Genomic DNA, 18,026 nt, shown 5'->3' on the forward strand with positions numbered 1-18,026 from the left:
AAGGGGAGAAGAAGAACGGTGGACGATGCTCATGGATGGAAGATTCATATTCCAACGATAGGAAGACAAGATAATAATAGCGAATAAGGACAACAACTTGATAGAGAGAGAAAATGTAGAATTCCAACCAAACTTCTCTGAATCTCCTAGTGGATATAATGTTGCTTTCTCTCGTTATTGTTGCCGTGGAAATAACACGTTATACCGTGGCCTGTTTTCTCTCTTGTGGCTCTATTGTATTTCTTCTCAAGCATAAAAAAAAAAAAAAAAACACAAAAAAATCAAACTCTGGACAAAAAAGGGGACAAAATCAGTCAGCGCCCCACCCTACTTTTAATTGTACCTGGGGCGGGTCTCTGCCTCTCCCCCCCTTCCCTTTCCCTCATTCCCTCCACTTCGATTGTCACCAGACACAGAAGTGGGGGGATTTGTGGTTTTGTAAAAACGTTGAAATCAGGTGTTTGCACAATTTGTGCGGCCCGTCTCGCCGCAAGTTAAATCAGGAAAGTATTGTTTTAGGGATTGTTTTAGTAGAAAAAAAAATAATAACCTTGTTCCGTACGTTATCAACCAACTTATTCCTCTTCTTGGCCCCCCCCCTCCCCCCCCCGCCTCCTCCTCACCCTTCTCTTTCAACTCTCATCCCCTCATTCCTCTTCTTTACCTCGGGCCCTCAAGTGTTGTTAGAAAGTGCCCTTAAGCACTGGTCCCGGGTCAAGCGCTATGTAGCTCAGGATGGTTCTGGCTAGGTTTTGTTCAGGGAAAGCAGATCCTAGACCAGCCCTGGAGGGCAGTCTCTGGAGCCCTCCCCTCTTCCCTCTCTTCTCGACACTTTATCCTTTCCCCTCAAATGGTGCAATAGGACATTTATTTTATTATTCTTTTTGGAAATCGGGTGGGTTATTTTGTTTTCGGGGGGAGGGCTCTGTGCCATAGATATTAAATCCAATGCAGTCAGTCAGTGAGAGGAATGAGCTGTTGTGATACTGTCTTCAACTATGGTATGAAACAAAAACAAAAAAGAATCACACATTATCGTTGAAGAGATAGAGAGTATAACTTACTAAAAGTCAAAGACAATTTTTGAATAGCACTTTTTGGCTCTTTGCCTCCTCGGCAGAGAGCGGGGGCTAGTGATTATTATGGGTATCTCTATTATTTCTCTGTATACAGTTGGATGTGTGAAGAAAAAAATATATATATATATATACACCGGTATTTCCATATATGTGCATTTAGGTCTGTGTTTGGGTGTGTGTATGTTTTGGCACATGCAGGTAGCGTGTTAACACGACCAACCTCTTGCTTTTTCTCCACACAGCCACATTAACAATAGTATATTTTTCATCATATTCTACATTCTATATTCTACTCTAGAGACCGTATTTTTATAGTCACCATGACTATTTTGTCCAGCATCTTGACTGTTATCAAACCCAGTTGATTCAGGATATATAATAAATATATATTCAGTATATACAATATATAAATATATATACGAATACACACAGGTAATAGAGGACTATTAGTTGACATCTCTTTGGGGTTAGGGCTATAAAGTGTCCGTCTGCATGCATGTGCAATCACATGCACGCATGCACACACCCGCACAGACATATGTGCATCCACACACATGTATGTGTGTATACTGTATGATTGTGCTTAAAAATAAACTGTCCTTACTTTGGAGAAGGAAATTTAGGATGAGCAAGGAGTGTTATGTCATAAGAAGGCATGTTGACCATGTGCAATATTTCTAAACAACAACAAAAAAACGACTAAATATTGAAAATATTAAAGTTCTAACACAATGCTCTCTGTCCGTGAATTTATTTGACATGCTTGAAATGTTTGTTTTATTTATCATCTAATCCGACTGGCCTTTATAAGCCTCTCAATATTAAATGTAGCCTACGTATTGGATGAGAGTGGCCTTTCAGATTCGGGTCATAATTGGTGGCTTACGGTAATCAAGCCTAGAAGCAAGAAGACAAGTAGAAAAATATCAATTAGAAGATCTCAAAATTAGGTTACAAAAGGGATTTGTGGCCAGTGACACTATTTTAGTGTAGCATTAGGATAAAGTGGTGGGAAACTTGTCACCAACGGGCCAAATTACGTGTTTTTAGCACTAAACACTAAAATGTTTAGTCCATTTCCAGGGTAATGTTTAGTGAGCGTTGCTCTTTCCTCGGCCTACAAACACTGTTAAGTCATTTTGAATTTGTAGTTGTTTTGATGCGTGAAAGCCTTTGCATTTAACCCGGCGAACCGCTCCTTCGAACTCCGTCTCCCATGTGGCATTGCGAGCGGTCTGTTTCTAGGTGTCTAGCAACAGCTATCAGCTCAGACAGCCGGCGGCAACGGGAGCTCTATTTCTCGGTGTGCCTTTCCACGATTATTCGCTGCCGAGTATTCATATTTAGTAGTCAATTGGCTGAAAATAGGGAAAGCAACCACCCTGACCCCTGCACAGAGATATGAGCGGCAGCGGGCGGCCCAGGACCAGCTCGTTTGCTGAGCCGCCAGGTGTTCCAGGAACCGCCGCTTCGTCCACCGGATCAGCCGCTGCCGTGGGGAGCAGCACAGGAAAGTCCGGGGTCCCGCAGGCCTCCGGCAGCAACTCGTCGGGATGCTCGAACCTTAAGCTTGCCAGTAAGTCCTAATTAGCTTTCAGCTCTTTGTCGGAGTCACTCTATCCAATAAATTGTATTCTGTGCTTTTACCTTAAAAATACCTGTGAGTGTTATATGTTGTACTACGAAGGAAAGTCGTTATTGCTCATGTGCAGTGGTAACCGACCTGCTAGCATGCTAACAAGCTAGCTAGCCTGCTAACGTTAACGTTAGTCACTTGTTTTGTATGTTACTAATAGTTCCCCGTCCGGCGGACAAATCTAACGTTATTCAGCCCTACTGATGTCAAACTAAGCAGCTGGCTTGTTATCCCGGTGACCCAGTGTTACGTAAATCATATTGACGGCTAATCCGACCTACTAATGTTAAATTACTGTGAGGATCTGTTGTATTTCACTGTGGTCAATGTGAGTGAGCAGGAAAACGGGGCGCCGTAGTTCTTTGTGGGCAAGCTGGAGCGCAAATACCCGAGCTCTAGTTCTGCATCCAATTGTCACAGCGTTCATCGGCACGGACGAATGAATCAGCCATCAACCAGGAGTGTAAAGTCGCCTTTTCACCAAGGTCACCTGTGGGGCAAAGGCTTAGCAGCAGGTGGCCGACGCCTGGAGGATGCAAGTGATGCATATCCAGCTCAAGGACTGGGAGGCCATGCAGTAGGCTTCCTCCGGCTGAGATGGAGTCATAGAGCGCCTCTTTATTAACACAGTGAGAGACGTAAGCAGAGACCTGTGTGTGTGCAACTGTTAATCCAAACCGCATCATACATTAGCAGGCAGTGGTGTGTGGCTTTGATATTAGAGGCCAGCTGGGAGGTCACCTGTAGTTCACAGCATCGTGTGTGTGTGTGTGTGTGTGTGTGTGTGTGTGTGTGTGTGTCTCTCTCTCTCTCTCTCTCTCTCTCTCTCTCTCTCTCTCTCTCTCTCTCTCTCTCTTTGCAAGAGGCCCTTAAAGTCCCAAATGTTGCCGTCAGCTGGTAAAGATAGGTAATGGGTATGTTGTCATGTTCTGGAGGCTATTTCAAGAGGCAGGATTAACCCAGTTAGCCGGATATTCATGAGAGAGAGCGAGAGAGAGATGTGATTTGGCATTTAAATTACTGGTGAAATTAAACTTGGACATGGAGAATTAAGAATGTTGTGTTGCCATACCAACGTGTGATCTGTTATTATAAATAAAAGTAGAGGATATTTGATGACAAAGGGTTCCTGGTTTCTATTAAGTAAGCCAGTTTTTGGTCCTTAAAATACCACATTATGTAGTCTTTGGCTCCACAATGTGATCTATTGGCACTGACGTGAAGTTAAACTAAACTGTTTTTTGTTGCGCGTGGGGGTTAAACTACTATCGGCTACTTCATGGGCAAGATGAATAATACGATTGTTACACTCCTGATTTATGGCCTATTTCCATGTAATTTCTTTTTTCCCTAAATTGTTCATTTTCTACTGGTTTTATTCCGCACAAGTCTTATGACTTGGAAGGTGGGATAACAAATATAAAATCAATGATTTTAGGCCGCATTTGAAGACTGCCCACAGACATTTAACTAGTGAGTTTTCTTTTTTTTTAATAGTTGTGCTGTTAATATATAGTGCACTTGAGGGGATTTGAAAGTGAATCCAACGTAAATCCAAAACTTCCCACATCCCAGGATGATTCCTCTGGCTGCTGTGACCGTGTTCAAGCGGATGTTCTATTTCTCTCTGCCTTTGGATGACATAAACACCAAACTCTGTCTCTTTTTTACTTTTCCCTTTTTTGTTATATAAGACAAGGTAAATACAGTTATATCACCCCCAAATGTTTATTCCCGTTAATTCCCATGGAAAGTTTCCAACTTTGAATATTCCCAGAATTTTGCAAACCTAATTACGATGATGATTATGGACCTCAGGGAGCTTTCAATCCTGTTAAAGTTGTTTCTTCCCGCTGTAAAAAACCCTGCGTATCCTTTTAACTAACCGTCCCTCCCACTGTGAGTTGAGTGAAGAGAACCCGGTGACCCGGTCACTCTGCAGGCCTCATAGTCTCGGCTGTAACGAATACCACCTATTGCACCACCAGCGATCTTCACTGGCAGAGAACAGTTCACCGTGCGCACGTGGGGGTGCGGACATACGAGAACCTCAGGACGGGCAGTTCTGGCTGGAGGGGCCATATCAATAAGTGCCTTGTGCTGTTTGGTAAACAAAGCATGGAGTATGCAGACGATGCCAGGGTGATGGCGCACAATGACCGCTCCATGGCTAAAGGCTGCTTCAGTATTTAGGCAGCATAAAACAGCAGGGGAAAATGCTTATAAAATAAACGGTTTTAGTATAAATGTTATACTATACCCGTAAATTATTAGAGAAATAAATCTATAAATACGGTAGTAGGTCATGTGACTTAGGCGGAATGTTTGTTCTTACTTTTCACCTCATTACTTCTTTGCACTTTGACACAAACCGTCAGGTCAGCAACGCATCTTTCACAAACATCTTTCGGCATTTCCATTTTAACTGTTAGTTCAACTCCTTTTCAGTCTTTCAATTCTGTTCGGGTTCAAAACTAAACTTTATCTCCGTCTTCAGTCCCAGACAATGAGTTTCCCGTAAGGAAAACCCGACAGGATTCCCAGACGAGAGCCCTGTAACCATCAAGGATCGGCCTGTACTACACTTACTAATGCATCTCGCCCTCCTCTCGATCCTTGTGCGTGGCCACCGGACGGTCCAACAAACTAATCTTCATGTGAAAGGCTGTTCTCACTTAAAACAGTTTATTGGGACCAAAAAAGTGGTTTGCCTATTTTTGAGCTCTTTCCCAGTTAAATTAGTCACAGTGTCTTGGATATGAACTCTGCCGTCCCTCTCCTCCCCGGGGCGCAGTAAAGTTGACATCCATTCACTAGGCTGTCATTAACCTAAATATTCAGACGGCCAGCAGACAGACGGCCCAGATGTTGAGGCTTGCTTCAGTGGGTCCTGGGTGGAATGTCGGGGTCTGTTGTTTTGGGTACACTGCGAAGCAGTTTTGTAACAAATTTCCAACTAATCAATTTTTTAACTTAGCAAAGTTTTAAAACTTTTTTCACAATACAGCAATTGCCCATTTCCCGCTAATGACAACACTATACTGTTACATGCCCCCGGTTAAACACTCATCCGGTTGCTGCTTCTTTCCTAGGAGACAGCGGAAAGGTGACGACAGTGGTGGCCACACCAGGTCAGGGACCAGACCGCCCACAGGAAGTCTCCTACACGGACATCAAGGTGAGGGGGTCGTTGTGGCACAGGGGTTAGAGAAGATGTGCTGGGAAGCACAAGGTTGGTGGTTCGATTCCAGGCTGCCCCATGTTCCATGTCAAAGTGTCCCTGAGCAAGACACCTAACCCCTAATTGCTCCCCAGGCAAAAATGTGAAAAAGCCATGGGTTAAAAGTGTAATGTAAGTCGCTTTGGATAAAAAGCGTCTGCTTTCATAAGCAACTTCTTTAAACAGCATCTGTATAGGAATGATGGTGTGCTATCTTTTAGCGGTCATATTTTCATAATTCTAAGGTCTTCTCCAAGTTAATGTGGCTTGTTTACCAAACCTCAAACACTATGAGTCGTGTAATGAATTATGCGACTTTTTTGAATGTTCTAGGGTTTGAAAATGTCATCAGACCAGGGGGTGTCCATTACATGTCCATGGTCCTCTTCCCACCACATCACAGAAAAATGATGTGCTTTTCTAACATCAAAGCGTGTGAACGTATTCACACATCCGTCCACATGCTTTAAAGCTTTAAAGTGAACAGCACTCTCTCAGCACTCAACACTCTACACTGAGGACAAAGTCTTCCCCAAAAAACAATATCACAGTCTGCAGCTGTTATGATTGTTGCAACACTTTAAAAACTGCAAGTGGACATAAACTTTAGATTGTTGACACTGGGCTGCGGACCGGTATCAGCTCGCAGAGAAAGAGAATAAATAACTTTGTTTCATTTGTCCATATTTTGTACTTTAATGGATGAGCTCTCAATGATTTCTTGAGTCCAGAGAGTGACTGTTTCCTGTGTTGATGTGTTGTTTGGCGTTGAACGCAGGTGATTGGCAATGGGTCGTTTGGTGTGGTGTACCAAGCTCGCCTCATCGACAACCAAGAGATGGTGGCCATTAAGAAGGTTCTGCAAGATAAGAGGTTCAAGGTGATTTACACGTTCTGTTTCCTTTCAGCAGTTCTTGGGTCGGACTTGTTGTGTATCCCTGGCGTTTTCCTAATTCCTCTCGTGCTTTGTTTGTTTTCTTGAATTTAACTTTCTGCACGTGCGTTTGCAGAATCGTGAGCTCCAGATCATGAGGAAGCTGGACCACTGCAACATCGTCCGGCTACGTTACTTCTTCTACTCCAGTGGAGAGAAGGTTTTCTCATTTGTACTTCATCGTCACACACTCAGAGTGCCACACTTTAAAACCGAGGAAGCCTTCTGCGCATCATGCACATAAAATACATCATATACAGATACAGCATAATGAGAAATATCCCAACCCAGAGACCGGGACTGACGAAAACAAGGAAGCACTTCTGATAATAGATTTTGTCGGAGAAGCAAATTACTGGAAACAAGATTGTGTTTGTATGTTTCCTTTATTTTTGGATAAATACATATGACTTTTAAATCGACAGCCTGGGCCGTTTGTGTTGGATGTATTCTTCAGGCTGCATATATGTACCAATGAGTCAGTAGATTGTGTGTATTTCTAACACAACCTCTGTTTGCTGCACAGAAGGATGAGGTGTATCTCAACCTGGTGCTGGACTTTGTCCCTGAGACGGTCTACAGGGTGGCCCGGCATTTTAACAAGGCCAAGAGCATCATTCCTATCATATATGTAAAGGTAAGTTTGTTTTTTTTAAGCAGTAATTCATATAGTTTCTGTTGAATAGGCTGTTTGAAAATAACACTGTAATAGAAAAAAAGCATATTCTTATTTATTCTTTTCATTTTAAATGCACGCTCTTGTGTTGTGACCTCCTCAGGTGTACATGTACCAGTTGTTTCGTAGTCTGGCGTACATCCATTCCCAGGGCGTCTGTCACAGAGACATCAAGCCTCAAAACCTGCTTGTTGACCCAGAAAGTGCCATCCTCAAGCTGTGTGACTTTGGCAGGTGAGCTGCAGGAGCAGGTAGAAGAAGGGTTTTAAATCTGTCAACTCAACATGTGTATTATGTCTGTATGTGCTGAAGGAACAGCATTGAGCTCACCTGTTACGCAGTCAGGGACATTGCAGATTATATTTAAAATGGTTCAAATGTGGTAGACTTACTACTTTATCCTGACCGAGTTGCTTTTGCGCTGTGTTCTCTTTGATTGGGCCTGTGTGACTCCATTCAAACTAGTTTGTAAGCCAATCACCAGACCAGCATACAGAATTGTATCACACAGTGTCGCTCGATTCTGAACTCGCTCCCTACTGGAGCTCAATGAAACTGATGGAAAGAGAACAAATGAGGCTGCAGTGAAGGAGTCATGTTGCTGCTTTTCCTCTACAACTGCCTCTTGCTTAATAGTTCACACCCGGCACCCCCTTGGACTCAACCATCTTTATTGACCTGATTTCTTGTCCTCCCCCAGCGCCAAGCAGCTTGTCCGCGGAGAGCCCAACGTGTCGTATATCTGCTCTCGCTATTATCGCGCCCCCGAGCTCATATTCGGTGCCACGGACTACACGGCAAACATCGACATCTGGTCCGCAGGCTGCGTCCTGGCCGAGCTGCTGCTCGGACAACCCATATTCCCCGGTGACAGCGGGGTGGACCAGCTTGTCGAGATTATCAAGGTGAGAGCGTTTTTATTAGGCGTCATATGTGCTGCTAAGCTGATCGTAGGATCACTTGTAGTTCCTCTTTTCATTGGAGCCTGTAGGCGTTGGATATGCACTTGGTTTGTGCTTTTCCAATATTTTCTATGAATCACACATTCATCGCTAGAATACTGGTCATACCCCTACATCTACTCCCAGGTGCTAGGAACCCCGACCAGGGAACAAATCCGAGAGATGAACCCCAACTACACAGAGTTCAAGTTTCCTCAGATCAAAGCTCACCCATGGACCAAGGTACGTTCACCTGAATCCACAATCTCTGTACTTTTTTGTTTGAAGGAACTTTGCAAATGTTTTACTTTTTTTATTGCATGCAAAGGTGTGTGTTGAAGATGTGGTCTCTCAGAGCAAAAGAAGAGAATACCTGGAGATGTGTTGTTGCCCACACAGTCTATTTAAACCTGCCGGTTGAAGTGCTTAAAGTCGATTAACCCGGCGACACTTGGAGTACAGAAACAATGTAAAACCCAGAGTGGCACTTTAACAGTTACTACAAAGCAGATGACTTTCTACTCCACAAATGACATGCGATTGATTCCATTTAGATACAGAACTCTTCAATAAGGGGTTTTCAAGATTTGAGGTCCTGCATTTACCTTGTATTCTAATGTAAATGCCACATTGGATTGGTGGTTTGGATGAATTCAAAATAGGCAGATACTCTTAACTTCCACTCTTCTGGCTCGTCAGGTGTTTAAACCTCGCACCCCCCCGGAGGCCATCGCCCTTTGCTCCCGGCTGCTGGAGTACACGCCGGCCTCGCGCTTCTCCCCACTAGAGGCCTGTTCGCACGCCTTCTTCGAGGAGCTGCGCCAGCCAAACACACGACTGCCCAGCGGCAGAGAACTGCCGATGCTCTTCAACTTCAGCACCACAGGTACGCGCGCGCAGGGCTACGCTCTCATCCCGCAACGCAGTACGGCGGAGGGGTGTAGTTGGGTGGAGAAAAAATAGTTCCTACATGAAACGAAAGGGTCTGTGGGACTTTACTGAGTAATAATTTCTAGAATGAGACGTTGAGACTGTTTTTTTTTTTTGCATATTGTGCCCGACAAGCCGGGAGCAATCTAGTTCCACTAAATTGGAGAGAACAAACCTCTCTATGGTCTGGTAACTAACACCAAAACTACCAATGAGAGGCAATCTATTTATTTTGGATTTGGAGGTGAACTGCAAGGATTTCCATTCGCTTGTGTTGACAAATCTGTTTTGCTGAATACATTCAGTTGGTGTCTCTTGGTTTGTTTTCTGACCTCAAAGGAGGTGCCATTAATGCAGCGTACACATTGCTGTTCTTTTGACCCTGTCCTCTTGACAAATGACTCATCATGAAATGAAACTTTTGTTTTGTGCAGAGCTGTCCATCCAGCCCCAGCTGAACTCGACCCTCATTCCTCCTCACGCTCGCTCCCACACTGCTGCTTCCGCCCACGGTGGGGAACTCTTCCGTTAATCTCAATACAACATTATCGACACTAGCGTTGTGTTTTGATGGCTGCCAATTGCCCCCCAAAAAAAACTCACATAACGGAGAGCAGGGTCCTCAGGGGATCGGCAAGCTGATCCCTGGCGCTGCTATTGTGTCCCTGAGCGAGCCACAACTTGCTTACGTTGTTGTGACTACGGTGTGTGACTGTTACTTACTGGTGGGCAGCTGTCAGTGTGTATCGTAGCTCCTGTCATCAAAGAATGAAGAAGAAACATATTTATTTAACTTATGTACTCAATTTTGATTAGCTTGGGAGAGAAATTATCTATGTCCTTTTTTTGTTTTTTTTAATTTATTTCTTTACTATGTCATAAGGAGGAGTATTTGTTTGCTCAGGATTATTCCAGATTGGAACTGACTGCTCTTATTTTAAATTGAAAAAACTAAGTAGGCAGCAGAAAGGTATTACTTGTGGACGTGCACCGATTTGGAGTTTATTGGACTAATGCAAGATTTATTCTGCAAATGGTTGAACTTTTGAATTGGTTACCAAATTGGTAATTGTTAAAAAACTCATGTCGTTTTGTGTCAACTGTAAATTTTTCTGATTTTTATTTTTATTTTTTTCCTTGTGTCCTCCAGATGGTTCCGATTCATCTCAACACAGTTCAGTACCAGGATCCCTCAACAGCATCTGAAGCAGCTTCTCGCCTGCCTGCCTGCAAGCATCACCCTTATCTCAACACACACACACACTCTACTGCTTTCCTCCATGCTGCTTGCTCTCCTCTTAGATGATCTGTTGTTGTACAGTAAATGCATTGAACCAACCATCATTAGCTCTTTAGCTGCCAGGCGTCAGGTGGCAGGTGATTGTTAAAAACAAAAACAGACACACACACACACACACACACACAGAAACAAAAGCAGTGGTCTCGCTGCTGCGCTGGTGGTCTGTGAAGGCTCAATAGTGGGGGGCTGGTCCTCTGTATTATAACTTCTTCTTTTTCTTTTTAATTCAACTTTTATTTAGTTTTTTAATAATTGTTTAATTTATTGGACTAATAGAATGCATCATGTGGTTACCAAACATTTCTTGTCGCCACAATTTATTTTTTCCTGTGTTATTTTCTGAACTGCACTGCCGGAGCGAGATCAGAAGAAGCCCCACATAGGTCATCGGGGTCAAAGGATGTTTTATTCAATGGATGCTTCATCTTCCAGCCCCGTTATTTCAGCCAATCCAGCCCAATGTTAAGGTTAGAATTATTATTCTCAGCTTAAGTGGCAGGTGGAGCATAAATCCTCCCCAGTAGCCGTCATCAGTGTTTGATCGGAGGCGTTATGACATATTTGTGTTTCGGGGCTGAGTTACTTTATACAAAGCAGACTGGAAATCCTCTCTCCTTCAGCTTGTTCCTTCATTGTTGGGCCTTGGCTTGTACGATACAGTTCCCCTCCATGACCACAGTTGTCTTAAAAGTAAAGGTAAGATCAATCATGGATGTTTGACTCCTTTTCACCTTTTCTCAGTGATTTTTCAGTGACTCATTCCCGGCAGGCAAAGGTGTCCATTTGTTGGGACTCGCAGCAATCGTTCTCAACTCGTGCTGTCTTCTCCACCTCGCTCCACATGTATAAAACGATCCTTTGAAACGGAAAAAAACAATCCCAACGTCAGTATTTCAAATATTCGTACATCAGTGCGCTGCTCGCTCCTTGTTGTGCTCCCGGTTCGATCCCCGGCCAGCTGTGTGAGCTCATCGCAGCAGCTGTAGTAACGTAAGCGCATTGAGGAGCTTTAAGAAACGCGAAACGAGCTTCTGTATCACGGATATCAAGGGTCTTTATATTCTTCAAGAACTTGTTTCCAGAATTTACTTGCTGAGAAAATAACATTTTCAAACCAGAAGGAGAGAAAATAAGAAGCCTGACGGCCTTCACTGGTTTCACTGGTGCTACTGTGCTAGAAATGAGTGAATGTATCGGAGAAAAGGGTTGGTTTCACTTCTTTTATTTTTTTTTAGGAAACAAAAAATATCCATCCTTTTTAATTTCATGTTACGCTTTTAACACAGAACTTGCGTTCGTTGTGGTTCTTTAAAGGAAGTCAACACGTTCTAAACAGTTGCTCTTTTTAACATGTATGAAAACGTTTTAAGATAATATACATTTTGATGCCCCGAAAAATCTTGAAATGTGGTTAATATTGTAACTTCAAGAGTAACTTTGGTATTTTTTAACGTGGGACCTATTTTATCGTGTTTAAGTGCTCCAACCAGCTGTAGCTTGGCGAGCTGCATTGTAATTCTTTCGATTTTGAACTCTGTGGTGGAAACTTGAGTGAGAGTTGGACACGAGTTTGTTTTTGAGTCCAGAAAGTCTAAAATATTTTCAATGTCACCACTGAACATTTAGATCCTTTTTGCAACGTGGATCCGGTCTGACCCACATGTTTAGTAGACGTACTCAAAGGAGTTCAAACACCAATGCTATTAAATCAAAACTGCCCCCCGCCTCACGCCAGCTGAAATATCATCCATGTCCTCATGTTGGTGTAGAAAAAAAGCTTTTGTGCCTCCCAAGAGCTGAGTGAATGCCCTCCTGTTGAATAAATGCTGCAAAGAATGCCAGGAAGGGATTTAATGTTCTTAAACTCTAGGTGTGTGGGGGGGGGGGGTGTCAATGTAAATGTATTTATTTCGGGGACGAGAATCGGATGGCAGTACATTTCAGCGGAAGAAAGCTTTGACACGGCATCTCGGGGTCTTTAGTCAACCGTAGTTCCATCAGTGTGAATGATTCTTTTTAATTTATTTTTTTAAAGCTTCTCTGAAGACGTGATGACATGTGACCGAAGCGCAGCAGAGAGGAAGGCTTAATGTGAATAGTAGTCTAACGTCAACCTCAGGCCGGGGGGGCTTCCTGTCAGCCATCTGTGTGAGCGCTCCTTTTCCTTCCATCGCTGAGAGGACTGATGTTGAGTTTTACCCTCAAAAGTTGGGAAACGGCTGTTTGAGGCAGAACTCAGACTGCGGTCACGAGTCGCAAAGTATTATCTCAGAAAGAGAAGAGCATTTTCCACCTGCGAGTCTGTCTTTAGGGTTAGAGCAGTCAATACAGATTTAGTAAGCAGTACAGACCACTTGAAAGTGTGTAGTATAGAATATTTGATACTACTGCTCCATGCTTCCACCTGCTGTTTCTTTCACATTTGCATTCTTTCTTCTCCAACACGTTAGGCACATTCACATTGATTTGATTGGAGGAGAGCATCTTTCATTCTCTTCCCCACCCATAATATCACCCACCAGTCCTGCGGGACTCATTCGGCTTTTTTTTTTTTGGGCTGTTCAGAGTCCAAACTGCTCGGTTGGATTCCCTCTGCAGGAAGTTCACACTAAGAGCTGTCAGTCTCTCTGTGGCCATGAAAAGGTGTGACCCCGTGGGGGGGTCTCGTCCCTCCGACCTCTGAACCCGCTCTCTCTCCCTCTTATCGCACGTGTAAATATCACTGATTTTTATTTTCATCTTTTTACTTTTTATGACAGAGTTGTTTATATCTTATCTCTCCTCATGCCGCCAATGAAGCAGTCTTAGTTTGTGCATTTTTTGTAAATAAGTTTATTTTATTTTTCACAATTCAGAATGTAAATACTGCAAAGAAAAAAAAATCAGGCTAATGTTTGTTGATGATCTCTCTCTCTCGTAGTGAAAAATGTAAAGTAGCTGTTGCTCAGCAGTCCTCCCTGTCCGGCCCTCCGCGGGTCCGTCTGACTGTTGAATGAATATTTCACAGGTTCTGTTCCAAAATGCTTCTTTCTGTGTAGAGGCGTGTTGTGTTGGCGTGACCGCGCTCTCCCACGTGCTCGTCTACGGCTAATGTTTATGCGACCCATTTAAAGTCCCGTGCGGCAGAGGCTTCACAAGAGGGAGCTGTTCAGTCCTCATCAAACGAGTTCTTCAAATAGAATAGAACGTTGTCAGGGTAACCCTTCTATTCAATTAAAGTAGCCTCATCTGGGATCCAATTTTACAGATTTTAAAATAGCTTTAAAATGGAAAAATAATAAGTCTCTGGCCCCAAGAGTTGAGGATCAGACCGACGTCGAGTCCAGTTGCTTTTGGAACAGAACGTTTGTGTGATGACAGGTTGCAATATGTTATTACTGTGCAGTATTAAGAAGAAAATAATGTTTGCCACAGGTCTCTGGTATCTTTAGAGAAAGTGATGTCTCGTGTCTGACTTCATCTCAAAGTGTTGAGTCGGTCTTAAAATCCCAACATGATGTCCTGCTGGTGCCCAGTGCGTGCGGGACGGCATTTCAAGGTCACAAAAGAGCAGATATTGACTTTTGTCTCGTGACAGAAACACCATTCTTGTATGTTAGCTACTTGGCAACTTGCAGACATCTTTTATGTGAACCAAATTTTTGAAAAACAATAGTTTTGTTTCATTTTCAAATTCTCTGAAACGCTAGTTGTAACTTAGGAGATTAGTGCTTCTCTTTAATAAATGGATGTCACTTGTGGTTCATTCTTCTCTGTGGCCATTAGCTTTGGTGTCCTCCTGCCCCGGTGGACTGATGTGATGGAGGGACAGATACAGATACAGAGAGAGAGAGAGAAACACAAACCGCCTGTCTCTGTTCTGTGTATGTTCTGTATAATATGGACTCATTTACTGTAATAAAGTGATGAAACTGTGAGCGTGTGTGCACAGTCTCTTCCTGTTTGAGCGGTAATGAGCTGGACTTGAGTTTAGTTTCATACCGTTAGCCCTTTCCTCATCATTTAATAAAGTCTAACTCTTATCCAAAATCCAACCTACTAAAACTATCATTTAAATCCTTAATCCAATAAATCAAGAAGTGATGTGGTGACCTCAGCTGTGTACACAGCGCCTTGCTTAATTGGGAATTTGGTTATTTTACGCAATGGACCAACACATTAGTCCATCAGTAAGTCTGGCAAAGTTTACATGGATTTCGAAATGATTTACAAATAAAAATCAGAAAAGCCAGACTACGAATGGTTCAAAAAGACCCTATGAAAAGGGAGTTACCCGGCCTGGAGGAAGCCCGGGGCCCCCATTTGGAGCCAGGCCCAGATGGGGGGCCCGATAGCGAGCGTCTGGTGGGGGTCTAGACGGAACAGACCTGGGCGGCAGATGCTGGCTTTGGGGACGTGGAACGTAACCTCTCTGTGGGGGAAGGAGCCGGAGCTTGTGCGGGAGGTGGAGCGTTATCAGTTGGATCTGGTGGGGCTTACCTCTACGCACAGCCTCGGCTCTGGAACCACACTCCTGGATAGGGGATGGACTCTATTCTACTCCGGAGTGGCCATGGTGTGAGGCGCCAGGCGGGTCTGGGGATACTCATAAGTCCCCGGCTGAGTGCTGCTACATTGGAGTTTACCCCGGTGGACAAAAGGGTCGCCTCCATACGCCTCCGGGTGGTGGGGGGGAGAACTCTTGACTGTTGTCTGTGCATATGCACCAAACAGCAGCTCAGAGTATTCTGCCTTTTTGGAGACCCTGAATGGAGTCCTGCATGGGGCTCCAGTAAGGGACTCCATAGTCCTACTAGGAGACTTCAATGCGCACGTGGGCGACGATGGAGATAACTAGAGAGGCGTGATTGGGAGGAATGGCCTCCCTGATGTGAACCCGAAAGGGTGTTTGTTACTGGACTTCTGTGCCAGTCAAGGATTGTCCATAACAAACACCATGTACGAACATAAGGATGTTCATAAGTGTACATGGTACCAGAGCACCCTAGTCCAAAGATCAATGATCGATTTTGTAATCGTATCGTCTGATCGTATGTTCTGGACACTCGGGTAAAGAGCGGGGCAGAGCTGTCAACTGATCACCATCTGGTTGTGAGCTGGGTCAGAGGATGGAAGACTCGGGACAGACCCGGTAAACCCAAGTGTGTAGTGAGGGTGAACTGGGAACGTCTGGAGGAGGCCCCGGTCCAAAAGATTTTCAACTCACACCTCCGGCGGAGCTTCTCTCACATTCCTGTGTAGGTAGGGGACATTGAACCAGAGTGGTGTATGTTCAAAACCTCCATTACTGAAGCCACGGCAGAGAGTTGTGGCCTCAAGGTCTTAGGTGCATCAAGGGGCGGTAACCCTCGAACCCCGTGGTGGACACCGGTGGTCAGGGAAGCCGTCCGACTGAAGAAGGAGGCCTTCCGGGTTATGATATCCGGTGGGACTCCGGAGGCAGTTGCAGTGTACCGACAGGCTCGAAGGGCAGCAGCCTCTGCCGTGATGGAGGCAAAGCAGCGAGTATGGGAGGAGTTCGGGGTAACTATGGAGAAGGACTTTCGGTCTGCACCGAAGTGCTTCTGGAAGACCATCCGGCACCTCAGGAGGGGGAAAAGGGAAACCATCCAAGTACAGTAAGGATGGGACCCTGTTGACCGCGACTGAGGAGGCTATCGGGCCGTGGAACACTTTGAGGAACTCCTGAATCCAACTACTACGCCCTCTTTGGTAGAGGCGGAGCTGGAGGCGGAGGAGGGATCATCGCCAATTGGCCTGGTGGAGGTCACTGGGGTAGTCAAACAACTCTGCAGTGGCAAAGCCCCGGGGATTGATGAGATCTGTCCAGAGATGCTAAAAGCAATGGGTGTTGGGGGGTTGTCTTGGATGACACGCCTCTTCAACATTGCGTGGAAGTCTGGGACCGAGTGTGTGCCAATTACAGGGGTATCACACTACTCAGCCTCCCGGGTAAAGTCTACTCCAAGATGCTGGAAAGGAGGGTTCGGCTGATAGTCGAACCAAGGATTGAAGAGGAACAATGTGGTTTTCGTCCTGGTCGTGGAACAACGGACCAGCTCTTCACTCTTTCCAGGATCAAAGAGGGGGGCTTGGGAGTATGCTCATCCAGTCTACATGTGTTTTGTGGACTTGGAGAAGGCGTATGACCGGGTCCCCCGAGAGAAACTGTGGGAGGTGCTGCGGGAGTACGGGGTGAGGGGGTCCTTGCTTGGGACCATCCAATCCTTGTAGGCCCAAAGCGAGAGCTGTGTTCGGGTGCTCGGCAGTAAGTCAAAGGCGTTTCCAGTGGGGGTTGGCCTTCGCCAGGGCTGCGCCTTGTCACCAATCTTGTTTGTGGTTTTCATGGACAGGATATCGAGGCGTAGGCGGGGGGAGGAGGGTCTACAGTTCGGGGGGCTGCGGATCTCATCGCTGCTTTTTGCTTCCGTCTGTGACCTCCAACTCTCACTGGAGCGTTTCGCAGTCGAGTGTGAAGCGGTCGGGATGAGGATTAGCACCTCTAAATCTGAGGCCATGGTTCTCAGCAGGAAACCGATGGATTGCCTACTCCAGGTAGGAATGTGTACTTACCCCCAAGTGAAGGAGTTCAAGTACTTTGAGGTCTTGTTCACGAGTGAGGGGAAGATGGAGTGTGAGTTTGGCCGGAGAATCGGAGCAGCGGGGGCGGTATTTCACTCGCTTTACCGCACCGTTGTGACGAAAAGAGAGCTGAGCCGGAAGGCAAAGCTCTCGATCTACCGGTCAATCTTCGTTCCTACCCTCACCTATGGTTATGAAGGATGGGTCATGACCGAAAGAACGAAAGAGTGGCTGGCGTCTCTCTTAGGGGTAGGGTGAGAAGCTCAGCCATTCGTGAGGAGCTCTGAGTAGGGCCGCTGGTCCTTTGCGTCGAAAGGAGCCAGTAAACATCTGGTGAGGATGCCCCCTGGGCGCCTCTCTAGGGAGGTGTTCCAGGCACGGCCAGCTGGGAAGAGGCCCCGGGGAAGACCCAGGACTAGGTAGAGAGATTATATCTCTGCACTGGCCTGGCAACGCCTTGGGATCCCCCAGTCAGAGCTGGTAGATGTGGCCCGGGAAAGGGAAGTTTGGGGTCCCCTGCTGGAGCTGTTGCCCCCGTGACCCGACCCCGGATAAGCGGTTGAAAATGGATGGATGGATGTTCTGTGAAGGCCTCAGTTTGTTAGAGAGCATTAATGAGAAAAGAGCATCATGAAGACCAAAGAGCAACACAACAAACAGCTCAGGGATCAGTAACCAAGTATGAAACCGGGTTAGCCGGACAAGTAGTAGATTAATCCGAAAAGCAA

At 45.2% G+C, this 18,026-nt stretch overlaps 1 protein-coding gene across 1 annotated transcript; it reads left to right on the forward strand.

Moving 5' to 3' along the window:
- The first annotated feature begins 1,952 nt into the window (after window positions 1–1,952).
- On the forward strand, window positions 1,953–14,633 carry LOC120826900 (glycogen synthase kinase-3 beta). The gene is made up of 11 exons (XM_040189488.2): window positions 1,953–2,655; window positions 5,808–5,893; window positions 6,714–6,815; window positions 6,946–7,029; window positions 7,396–7,506; window positions 7,649–7,779; window positions 8,246–8,450; window positions 8,634–8,729; window positions 9,186–9,372; window positions 9,851–9,928; window positions 10,567–14,633. Exons 1-11 carry the CDS (start codon window positions 2,481–2,483, stop codon window positions 10,620–10,622), a joined length of 1,311 nt encoding a protein of 436 aa, XP_040045422.2. The 5' UTR covers window positions 1,953–2,480; the 3' UTR covers window positions 10,623–14,633.
- Window positions 14,634–18,026: the final 3,393 nt, after the last annotated feature.

Source organism: Gasterosteus aculeatus, chromosome 10 (genome assembly GCF_964276395.1).
Source record: "Gasterosteus aculeatus chromosome 10, fGasAcu3.hap1.1, whole genome shotgun sequence".
NCBI classification, from domain to species: domain Eukaryota; kingdom Metazoa; phylum Chordata; class Actinopteri; order Perciformes; family Gasterosteidae; genus Gasterosteus; species Gasterosteus aculeatus.